At 37.9% G+C, this 12,756-nt stretch overlaps 1 protein-coding gene across 3 annotated transcripts in view; it reads left to right on the top strand.

Moving 5' to 3' along the window:
* The window catches only part of PAK2 (p21 (RAC1) activated kinase 2), an 89,766-nt gene that overhangs the window by 45,092 nt on the left and 31,918 nt on the right, over window positions 1-12,756 (top strand). For 2 of the 3 annotated variants that reach the window (XR_013372380.1, XM_077884114.1), the window contains exon 2: window positions 2,612-2,819. Coding sequence is in view for 2 of the 3 variants with exons in the window: in XM_077884114.1 (XP_077740240.1) it covers window positions 2,633-2,819 (187 nt within the window). In the remaining variant the exon portion in view is untranslated. Of the gene's footprint in view, window positions 1-2,611; window positions 2,820-3,421; window positions 3,486-12,756 lie in introns of those variants that run through there. The other variant, XM_077884115.1, reaches the window with a different exon arrangement.

Below are 12,756 nucleotides of genomic sequence, written 5' to 3'. Positions count from 1 at the left end.
GTCTCTGCCTCTCTCTCTCTCTCTCTCTCTCTCTGTGACTATCATTAATAAAAAAAAAAAAAATCTTTAAAAAAAAAAAAAAAATGAGAGACAGAGAGAGAGGCAGAGACACAGAGGGAGAAGCAAGCTCCATGCAGGGAGCCCGACAATGGGACTCGATCCCGGGTCTCCAGGATCACACCCTGGGCCGAAGGCAGGCGCTAAACCGCTGAGCCACCCGGGCTGCCCTCATTTCTTCCTTTGACCACCAATAGTAATTTCACTTCAGGCAGTCTTTCTCACACACAGATAAGAGATCTTTTTTTTTTCTTTTACTCTCTTGTCCCAGCCCCCCTCCAGCTAGTTATCCCCAGAAAAGTTTATTTTCCTCCTTAACCTTCTCTCCTGCTTGCTCATTTGAAGGCTAAAATAATTCTCATTGTGGCAGATAAAATACACAGTGGTTCTAGTGACGCATATTTTTATCAGGAAAAACCGAAGCTGTAAGATTTGAAGTGGAATTAAGTACAATAATCTCTTCATTCCTCCATTCTTCTCAAATTATACCTACTTTTCTTCAGGTGCTAACATTCAAACTAAATTAAAAAAATTTCTTTTTAATTTTATCTAAATACAATTGGCATTCTTTTCATTTTACATATATGAAGTTTCGTTCACCTACATTAAATGACTGTAATCAGCATCTAATTACTAATCAAAATTTTATTTACTGAGGAAATGTGTTGTTTTCCAATGTATATTTTTGCATCAGAACTATATATATATATATATATGGGATCCCTGGGTGGCGCAGCGGTTTAGCGCCTGCCTTTGGCCCAGGGTGCGATCCTGGAGACCCAGGATCGAATCCCACGTCAGTCTCCCAGTACATGGAGCCTGCTTCTCCCTCTGCCTGTGTCTCTGCCTCTCTCTCTCTCACTGTGTGCCTATCATAAATAAATAAAATAAAATAAAAACTATATATATATATATATTTTATATAACATTAATATATATGTAAACAGAGTTGAAGTTTCCACTGAATTAGTCATGTGGATTAAGGGGTTTCTTAACCTGCCTAGTCAGGGCATCACAGGATGACAGAGTCTTGGGATTTGGCCATACCCTGGTTTTCAGCCAAACCCTGGATTTACTTTTGTCAGTGTTCCCGGATAGATCAAGTTCTGTGAGACTGCAAAGCTTTCAAGGGACTAGCAAATGTAGTTAGAATGTCAGATTTTCAGAGAAACCAAATATTGCAACGGTGGCACATTCTCATCTGTTAGGCAAGTTTATATGAAGGCTAAGTTGTAATCACAGGGCTAGTGAACATGGAGTCAGATGCTTTGTGGGGAGTGGTGTTGGTTAATGTCTTTAATAGCAAACATTCTATCTCTGCTATAGAAATGGACCTATCGGAGGGGCACCTCGGTGGCTCAGTTGGTTGGGCGTCTGTCTTCAGCTCAGGCCCTGATCCTGGGATCCTAGGATCAAGCTCCGCTTTGGGTACCTTGCTCTGAGGGAAGCCTGCTTCTCCCTCTCCCTCTGCCTGCTGCTTCCCCTGCTTGTTCTCTGTCTTTGTCAAATAAATAAATAAAATCTTTAAAAAAAAAAGAAAGAGAGAAGAAAGAAAGGAAAGAAAGAAGGAAGGAAGAAAAGAAAGAAAAGGAAGGAAGGAAGGAAGGGAGAAAGAAAAGAAAGGAAGGAAGGAAGGAAGGAAGGAAGGAAAGAAAGAAAGAAAGAAAGAAAGAAAGAAAGAAAGAAAGAAAGAAAGAAAGAAAGAAAGAAGAAAGAAAGAAAAGAGAAGTGACTGTCAGAGACCTTTTGATTGATTCGTCAGAACAATTATCTTCCTCTGCAGAATTCTTTTTTTTTTTTTTTTTTAAAGATTTTATTTATTTGTGACAGACATAGAGAGAGAGAGGCAGAGACATAGGCAGAGGGAGAAGCAGGATCCATGCCGGGAGCCTGAGGCAGGACTCGATCCCGGGTCTCCAGGATCGCGCCCTGGGCCAAAGGCAGGCGCTAAACCGCTGAGCCACCCAGGGATCCCCCAGAATTCTCTCTTTTTTTTTTTTTTAAAGATTTATTTATTTATTCATGATAGACACACACAGAGAGAGAGAGAGGCAGAGTGTGTCACAGGCAGAGGGAGAAGCAAGGCTCCATGCCGGGAGCCCGACGTGGGACTCGATCCCAGGACTCCAGGATCGCGCCCTGGGCCAAAGGCAGGCGTCAAACCGCTGCGCCACCCAGGGATCCCAGAATTCTCTTTTTTAAAAGACTCCATGTTGTCTGTCTTTTCATTGGAATATATCCTCTTAGAATCAATTGATTAGGTAAATATCTTATGATATATTAGTATCTGCATGTTTCCTCAAAACTTAACTGGAATTCACTTTTCAAACATTCCCTCAGCTAACTATTTACCAACTTTAATAGGGGAGATTACCTAAATTAATAACCACTTTCATCTCTTAACTCATGGAGTTTTACAAATTTTACAAAGCACTCTAAATAGATAATATTTTCTAATTCAGAGCTGGAAAGAGGATAATTATTACTGTTTGTGCTTATCTCTACTATTTTTTTACCTTGTTATTAACTGTATGATTTTGCCTATCTATTTCAGGCAGTATCATAATTCTGAATCATGTCCGATAACGGAGAACTGGAAGACAAGCCTCCAGCACCTCCTGTGCGAATGAGCAGTACCATTTTTAGCACTGGAGGCAAAGATCCTTTGTCAGCCAATCACAGTTTGAAACCTTTGCCCTCCGTTCCAGAGGAAAAAAAGCCCAGGAATAAAATCATCTCTATATTCTCCGGCACAGAGAAAGGTAAGTAGGTACTGTCATTTCAAGAGTCTCAGTTATTATTTTATGTTACCAATTTTTATGTCTTTTTAATTGAAGTATGTAGTAATTTGAGATTTTTATGGTGAAAACAGTATAGATCCTAGAAAACTATTGATGGTGGTACATAGGCACTATTAGAAAGGCTATTGTCTCTTAACCTGTTATAAAAAAGGATAAAACTAAATTTATTGCTCATATACTTGTTATAACCAATGAATTTCTGTAACCATCTTCATTTTCTAAGACTTGGGCCATAGTTTATTGCTTCTCAGCATCAATGAGATTTGGATATTTGAGAAAGGCCTAATAGAGTTTCTGATTTTTCAGTAGTAGTAATACTTAGTACTTTTTGTCATGTATTCTGTTGTGCCCTTAGAAGCCTCTGTGGCAGCACTGATTAATCAGTATATTAATGTGTCTTCTACAAACATTAATCTAGTCCAGAGTTTCTCAACCTCAGTAAGAATGACATTTGGGGGCCAAATAACGCTTTGGTGCAGGGATCTGTCTTGTGCATTATAGAACATCCTATAAGCCATTTTTTAGCTTTTACCCACTAGGTGTCAGTAGCACCATCCACCCAGCTATGACAACTAAAAATGTCTCTAGACATTACCAGATATCCTCTGTGGGGAGAATCACCTCCAGGTAAGAACCACCAGCCTAATCACACAAAGTGGGATAAAGACTCTAAATGGTCATCTAAGTTGAAGTCACTGAATTTGTTTTGGTGTCAAACCTAAAGAAAGAACTTACGGTTTTCACAGTTTTTTAGAATTAGATTATGGACTGGTAATGGATTTCAGAATAAGAATTAAATTAATGTATTTAATTACATTAGGCATGGCAATATGTCTCTGATAGATAGTAATAGATCTATGTGAAGATAAAGATATATTTCCACTTACGTAGTAGGTTAACATTGAGAAGTAAACCCAAATGGGAGAATAGTGCTTTGTATATAATAAATACACATTTAACTTAAGAATACATAATCAGTGATAATTTGAATGAGGTAATATGTTTAATATTAATAAAGAATCAAGTCTTTGAGAATTTAATAGTATGTAATCATGAGACAGATAAAAACCTGTTCCTTTTATTGTGTATCTCTTACTATAGTTTTGCTTTTAAGATTTCATGTGTGATTGTAACTGAAAACCCTCATGGAAGTATGTTTTTTAAGTATATATGGGAAGAGGGCAGGGAAGTGTGTGTATTGGAGAGCACTGAATGCTCATCTTCCATAGTAGTAAATTGGTGTATGTAAAGTAGGAAAACCTAAAAGTGTAGACACAGTATTTATAATTATGGGGGATAGAAAACAAATTTATGAAGGTTAGTACCAGAAGAAATTGCTGACAGGATTGAAATGACTTGCCAATGGAGAGCAAAATGCAAAGTGGGGTAAGGGAAGAGGATGTTGACTCTTGATCTTGAGGTTGTAAGTTGGAGCCCCATATGGGGTATAGAGATTACTTAAAACAATAAAATCTTAAAAAAAAAAAAAAGTAGAGTAGGGTAATGCTCAAGCTGGGATAAAATGTACTTAGGGACAGCTTTGTAGAGGCAAAAAGCAAACAAAATGAAATGGGTAATGGTAGTAGGGTTTGTGAGCAAATTGAATATACATTTACATAAATTCAAAAGAGCATACCCATCTCTGATCATTTTGAGACTCTTCCAGTTTTAGCTTCTTAACTCACTCATCAGCTATTACTAACTCAAGGTCCCCCCTCACAAAGAGAGGGTGAGGGTACTTAGGATAACTCTGATGGCATTTAAGTTTATCAGCCCTTGAGATCTGTATTTAACATCCATTAAATTTTGTTTTTGTAATTTCCGAAATCTTTTGTTTTCTTGTGTTTATCACATTCAAGATCTAATAATTTTTCAGAGCTGATCTTAAAACTTTCCAGGCTCTTTATTTTTTAAATATTTATTTATATAAAAAAATATTTATTTATTTGAGAGGGAGAGAACCCCAAGCAGACTCCACACTGAGCAGGGAGCACTGAGCCACGTGTGGGGCTCAACCCCATGATCCTGAGATCATGATCTCAGCCAAAACCCGGAGTCCAAGGCTTAACCAACTGAGCCACCCAGGCACCCCTACAGGCTCTTTAAAAGACACAACAACTTTGCCTTTCTTACTTAGTTCCTTTTTTCTTCTGTCTTAAAAAAAATTCTGTTATAGTGGCAGCAGCTAGGTGGTGCAGTCGATTAAACATTGGACCCTTAGTTTCTGCTCAGGTGGTGATCTCGAGCTTTTGAGATCCAGCCCTGGGCTCAACTCTGCGCTCAGTGCAGAGTCTGCATAAGATTTCTCTTCCCCGGGATCCCTGGGTGGTGCAGCGGTTTGGCGCCTGCCTTTAGCCCAGGGCGCGATCCTGGAGACCCGGGATCGAATCCCACATCGGGCTCCCGGTGCATGGAGCCTGCTTCTCCCTCTGCCTGTGTCTCTGCCTCTCTCTCTCTCTCTCTCTCTCTGTGTGACTATCATAAATAAATTTTAAAAATTAAAAAAAAAAAGATTTCTCTTCCCCTCTCTCTAATAAATAAATAAATCTTAAGGGGGAAAAAAAAAGAAGAAAAGAAATCTTTGCCAAACTAGAGGTCAAAGATACTTTCATATGTTTTACTAAAAGTTTAGTTTAAATCTTTGAACTATCTAGATTTGGTTTTTATGTTTCTGTAAAGAGAGATCCATATTCACTTTTTTCAAAAAACCAGTGTCCCATACCTTTCATTGAAACTTTGATCATTTCCCCACTGACCTGCAATACTAGCTATTATCTATCAGGTTTCCTCATAAGCCAGGATCTACTTATGTGTTCTCTACTTTATTGCATTGGCTGACTTGTCCCTGAGCTAATACTGTACTGCCTTAATTACTATAGCCTGTAATTCTTAATACCTAAGAGAGAAAATCTGTGAAGTTTTTCTTTATGATCTTTGGCCCTTTGCTCTTCTCTATACATTTGAGAATTTATCATGTACTTTTTTTTTTTTTTTCATGTACTTTTTTTTTAAAAAACCTGTTGATGAGGCAGCCCCGGTGGCTCAGTGGTTTAGCGCTGCCTGCAGCCCAGGGCGTGATCCTGGAGACCCAGGATCAAGTCCCATGTCGGGCTCCCTGCATGGAGCCTGCTTCTCCCTCTGCCTGTGTCTCTCCCTCTCCCCCCCACCTCTCTCTCTCTCTGCCTAAATAAATAAAAATCTTAAAAAAAAAAAAAAAACCTGTTGATATTTTGGTTAGAATTATATACAGCCTTGTAGTTGAGAGAACACCTGCAGAGTCACTTTGTATAGCCTAGATGGAGGGAGAGAAAGAGAAAGAGAGCTGGAATGTTTGGAGGAATGGGTGCTCCTTAATTCCTCTCATTCCCTGGGGCTCTTCCCTCCCTTCCCAACCCAGCCTCCCACACTTACTGTTCCTTCCTGCAAGCTGACATCTCTGAGGTAACTGTAACCTGAAGCTTTGAGAAGTAGGAGAGGGGTCCCCTGTGTGTGGGTATGCACATTCATGCTTAAATGAACACAGAGATCTACCTGCTTAACCACCCTCAACATTTCTGAACTGGCATTCTCCTGCCTCCATCCTGAGCAGCTGTTCCTCTCCTTAGTCTTAACTGAATTGCTTTTCATCTTTAGACATTTCTCACTGATTCTGTTCTATGATAAATAGATTTGTCCTAAAAGGAAAGGGCTATACAGTATGTGGTTAGTCTATCATCTTCAAAAATGAGTCTAGAAGGGAAAAAATTGTATTTTTATTTTAAGAAATAAAAATTACCCTAAGATTTTTGCCATCTCTAATATAAAACCTGATCTAGAGATACTCATTTTATTGTACTGAAATATACATCCCTATTCCTGTCCTTACTAACAGACAGCGAATGTTTTCATTAAAAAAAAAAAAAAAGACCATCTTCAGTTATTCATTATTGGTTTATCAATGTTACTGGAAGAGTTAAGAAAATTAGAAATTAAAAAAATAATAAAAAATAATAAAAAATAAAAGAAAATTAGAAATTATACTTTTTATGACAAGTTGATTGAGCAAATCTTTTCACATTTTGATATATATGTATCATCTGTACCCTGTGAGTGATCAAAGATAGGGATAAACAAAGCAGATGGTGTCCCTGCTCTCAGGACACTAACCAATAAAATTACGAACTATGTAAAGTGGTAATATGGATAGTGTAAGACATCTGTCCTATCTGGGAAGGCTTCCTAAAGAAGTGACAGTAGAGCTGGAGACTAAAGAATAAATAAATGAAAATAGTTAGGAGGATTTTAATAGTTAAAAATATGTGTTCTGTGCCTAGAAAAGAGTTTCGGTGGCCCAGCTCCAGGAGGGATCATAGCACATTTATGGAGCTGAGTACAGTCCAGTGTGACTTGAAAGCAGGGAAGGGGAAAGAATAATAGTGTAGCGTGTGGAGGAAACCACAGACAGGAGAAGAAGCTAAATAGGTAGGTAGGGAAGGGAGTAGGTCATAATGGGCCTTGTATTCCATGCTACAGGGCTCAGATTTTATCCTGTTTCCTAGGGAACCATTTCAGAACTTTAAATTGGGGAAAGACCTGGACACATTTCTGTCTTAAATAAGAGAAACTAGCAGCTATATAGAAAGTAGGTATTGTTGGAGGCCTAAGACTAAAAATGGAAACTAGTTAGGATTTTGCAGTAGTCCAGGTGAGAAATGGCTTAACAAGTCCAGTAGGTTTGTCAGTAAAAATGGCAGTGAGCCACTGTCTTGGCTTATTTTTTAAAAGCTCTATTTAGTCAGCATTGAATGGTATAGTACTTGTTAACCAAGTATGTTACGCACCTTCACTTCTGGTTAGTGATGAAGATGACAGAACTGAAAATATCCCTTCTGATCTAAATATCAAATTCTGAGATTAATAAGAGTGGCCCATACCTATTTTTCCTACTTTTTAGAGAATACCCTTCTTTGTGATGAAACAAAAAGTTTCATTAATTTGAAGCTGTTTTGGGTCAAAATAACAAGGGAGTAATCAGTAATCACTGATTCTGTTAGAGTAGAAATAGAAGAGTCTTCCTTTTAAAGAGATGGGGGTTTTTTAGCCTTAGATTCTAGCTGAAATGTAGCCAAAAAGATGGTGGCCTTAAAGAATGTGGCAGTGTCATACCTAACGATTCTTTTTAAGCACATGACTTAAGGGCCTCACCTCTTAGCTGAAAGTTGCTGCCTGCCTGCTTGTTTTGTTGTCTGATGAAGTTGGAAAGTGGTTCCAAGAATCTTTTTTTCTCCCTTCTCGCACATTGTTTGATTTGAGACATGTTTCACCATCTTTTTGTTTTAGGTATTTTTTTTAATATCCCTTTCCTTTCCTAAGACAACTAACATACAAGGAATATTTGTATGTATCTGTGTGTGTTACATAAAAACAAATGGGATTACATAGATTTTCAGATACTGGGTCATTTCCTTTATAGTGAACTGTTGTATATCAATGTGTATCAAGTTCTGCTTAATCATTTTTACTTCTTTTACTTTTTATTCTGTACTCTTAATATATGTGAAACTTTCTTCAATACATCTTTTTTTTTTTTTAAGATTTTATTTATTTATTCATGAGAGGCACAGAGAGAGGCAGAGACATACAGGCAGAGGGAGAAACAGGCTCCTCATCAGGAGCCTGATGTGGGATTCAATCCTCAGACTGGGATCACACCCTGAGCCAAAGGCAGATAGATGCTCAACTGCTGAGCTACCCAGGCATCCCCCAATATACGTTTCTAAACTCAGCATTCCTAGGTTGAAAATGTGGCTGGGCCTTAGACACAGATGGAACCAGGAATTCTCTTGCTGTATATCTTGTCTGTTTCTGTGTTACCTTTATTATTATTATTTTTTTTAATTTCAGACTTTTTTTTCTCTGTATGTTAGGAAACAACCCTCAACACTTCACTTCTTGGGGTTTATATCTTATAACTCCATTCACTAGTGAAAGACTGATTCTCAAGACGTTAATTCTGGCTTAGTTTAGGTATTCACTCCTAAACCAATCTAATTGCCTGGGAATTGGAACAATGGCTGACCTGGCTTGAATTTCATGCCTACCTTGGACCAGTCATCTATAATCAAGGTCATTTAATAAAATAGTATCTTTGCCAACCATATGTATATCAGAAGTGGAATACTGAGCAGGTTTTTTTTTTTTTTTTTTTTTAAAGAAGAGGAAATGAGTACTTTTATAATGCATGAAGTTGTTTTTCTGTCATCAGTTCAGAGCCATATAAAAAGTAAACTATTAGTTTATAGTTGGTTAATAAATATTTCCTCTATGCAGGATACTGAGTTATGAGTCTAGGGACTTCTAAAGAATCTTCTAAAAGAGAAGTAGAGAGCATGATATCAGAACACTCACAGTGTAGTTGAAAATGAGCAGTTATTTTTGATAGATGGAATTGTGCATTTCAGTAGAGATGGCAAAATTTATACTAGGTTTAACAGTTGCATTTCCCTCTGCTCCTTGCCACACCTAATGCACCCTGCCCACTTACCATAGTCAGATCTCTTGTAAATAAATATGTATCGAAGAAACCTAGAAAGGAGATGGACATTAGTCACAAATTTATCCTCACTAGTCAAAAAAAATAGTATGCTTCCCACTAGTGCTAGGTCAGTAGCATCTCGTAAACAGAGAGTGGTGCGGTGTACAGTAACATTCCAACTGTAGATATGCAGACCTATCAAAGAACATGACTTTTAGCTTTTATATTAGGAGAATTTAAGCAGATTGACAGCATAGCAAACTGACCACATGCCTCTATTTGCTATCCCTATCCCTCCTCAGACCCAAGTAAAATAACAAATTTTCTTTTAATATCATAAGAGCAAAGAAAATAGAAGGGACATAGTATACAAGAGATTTCAGTACATACTTGAAAGATAGAAGGGTGGAAAAGTGGCAACTGACTGAACAGATGAGGACCTATCCACTTGCATATGCAAATGGGAATGTCTGTGAGAAGTGAACAATTTTCCTTGTAAAAATCTCAGAGGCTTAGGGTTTAGAGACATACAACATCACGTGTGTGTGTGGTGGAGTGGGGGAGATATATAATACACAGGCTGAAAAGGGGGAGGAATTAGTTGAAAATCTGTGTAGGAGGAATCAGAAGCCCCTTAGGACCCCTTCTTTACCCCATGTAGCCAATGAAAATGTTTTTAAGTCCCATCCTCAGGTAGAAAAAAAGAACAAACTGATGTTTATTTGTATTCAAGGAGAAATTAAACCAAGAAGCCCCTCATTCTTGTCAGAGGAGTCACCAGAATAAGGCAGATTCCTTAACTGTAGGAAACAAACTGAGGGTTATTTGAAGGGAGGTAGGTGGGGGATGGGATAACTGGTTGATGGACATTAAGGAGGACACTTGATATAATGAGCACTGAGTATTATATGTGGTGGATGGTTAATGAATCACTGAATTCTGAAACTGAAAAAAGAAAAGAAGGGCAGATTCAATGCAAGTTAACATTAAATTTGTTTCCTCTAACCTGCTTTCAGAATACTTGTAGCTTGACTCAAAGCCCTCAGACTAGAGATTGGAAGATTTTTCTCTGGATAAACAGAATGCTCTGAAAAAAAATACTTTAGGTACCCCACCCCCCACCCATCTTTAATGAAAAGGCTGATATATCTCTCAGTTAACTTTTTAATATTCCTCTGTATGGGGATGCCCAGGTGGCTCAGCGACTTAGTGCTGCCTTTGGCCCGGGGCGTGATCCTGGAGACCTGGGATCAAGTCCCACGTCGGGCTCCTTGCATGGATCCTGCTTCTCCCTCTGCCTGCATCTCTGCCTCTCTCTCTCTCTGTCATGAATAAATAAATAAATAAAATCTTTAAAAAAACAAATATTCCTCTGTATGAATATATAGCAAAGAATTACCAGACATTTGAGAAAACCCTTGCTGTAATAGAAGAGAGTACAAAACAACAGAGGATAAAAAAGGAATTAGAACAGACAATGTAGGGTGAAGAAAACCAATCTATACACACAAACTGTGTAATCTTCAAAGAGAAGATCACTGGCATCCATGAAACAAGGAAAGTATTGTCAGAACGATCAGAAGCAATGAGAAATAATTCTTAGGAAGTCAACATTTAATATTACCAAAACAAAAGATATCAATAGGTGGAAGATTGGAAGACAATCAAGAAAATTCTCCCAGATTATTAAACAAAACTACAAAGATGGAAAATATGAGAGGAAATATATGATATGCTGATAAAACTTAATGAACGAATAAAATAATCTAAGAAATGATAGAACAAATTTCCCATATCTGAAGAATATGATTTCCAAATGGAAGGGATTCACTGAATCTTCATCACAATGAAAGAGTAAAGACCACATCAAATCATATCATCCTGAAATTTCATAATACCACAGATATGACAGCAAAACCTATTATATTTCCAGTCAAGATGGAGTAACAGGAGGGCACCCCGGGTGGCTCAGCGGTTTAGCACCGCCTTCAGCCCAGGGCCTGATCCTGGAGACCCGGAATCAAGTCACACGTCAGACTCCCTGCATGGAGCCTGCTTCTCCCTCTGCCTGTGTCTCTGCCTGCCTCTCTCTCTCTCTCTCTCTCTCTCCTCTCATGAATAAATAAATAGAATCTTTAAAAAAAAAAAAAAGAAAAAAGATGGAGTAACAGGGACTAGATTTTGCCCTTCCAATTGAAAGAACTAAAACACTGGGGAAAAATAAAGCAATGGTTTTCATGATGTTGTATATCAGAAATAAAGGAAATCCATCCCAAGAGATGGAAAACAATTGAGGGGAGTCCTACAATTGACCTAGCTTACTGCTTGGAATGAGTTGCCAGGTTGCAGCACAGGGAGGGACAATTAGGTCGTCTCCTAGAGCTAAGAAAGAGAGCTGGAATTTGGGTGACGTCAAGGCAGCTAGTTTGTATACACACAGAGAGAAAAATCTGTAGAGGTCTCCCTTGAGTGTTCAGTAGCACATGTATGTGAGAATAACTACCCAGACTGGAAAAGGAACCACTGGGAATGATGAGAGGAAACTATCTGCAATGCTCACACAGGGCACAGGATATTTCCTATTCCCACCATTCAGAATAAGAATCATAGAATAGAGACCTTTCCTCCGAATTGGGGCAGAATTAGCTCTAGATTAAATGTTGCTCCAATATTGCCTAACAAAACTTTAATACCTAACGCGCCAACTGTTTCTAAATTTGTTTCTCCCCTCTATGAGTAAACAGCTAAGAATCACCTATCTGTGTCTCAGAACAAAGCTCACCAATGTTTATAGGAATACAAAAATATCTAGCAATTACCAAGGAACAGTTTTCAGTGTCTGGCATCCATTCAGTATTTTCCAGGCATGCAAAGACCCATAATGAGTAAAATCAGTCAATTGGAATCAATCCAGAAGTGATACAGTTGATAGAATTAGTAGGCAAGGACATTAAAATGGTGAAATGATTGTATTCCATATGAAGAACCCAAAGGAACGATTCAGCATATTTAGAAGTAATGCTGGAAGATAGAAAAAAGAACTAATCAAAATTCTAGATTTCGAAAATACAATGGACAAGATTAACAGTAAATTAGGCATTTTAGAAGAAAAGATAAGTGAATTTGAAGACCATAGAAACCATGTAAAATGAAACTTAGAAGAAAAAAACAGAAACAAAAATGAATGGCTATGGGACAAATTGCATGCAGACGTAATAAAACTGTAATTGAAGTTTCCAAAAAATGGGAAGGGGAAATGTTTAAAAAAAAAACTTTTTTTTTAAAAAGCTGAAAACTTTACAAATTTAATGAAAGCTGTAAAACCATAGATTCAAGAAGTTCAGTGAATTCCAAGCACAAGAAACGTGATGAAAACTACAACCA

The sequence above is a fragment of the Canis aureus genome, chromosome 35, assembly GCF_053574225.1.
Source record: "Canis aureus isolate CA01 chromosome 35, VMU_Caureus_v.1.0, whole genome shotgun sequence".
In the NCBI taxonomy this organism is placed as follows: Eukaryota; Metazoa; Chordata; class Mammalia; order Carnivora; family Canidae; genus Canis; species Canis aureus.
This window is presented reverse-complemented; position numbering and strand designations above follow the sequence as displayed.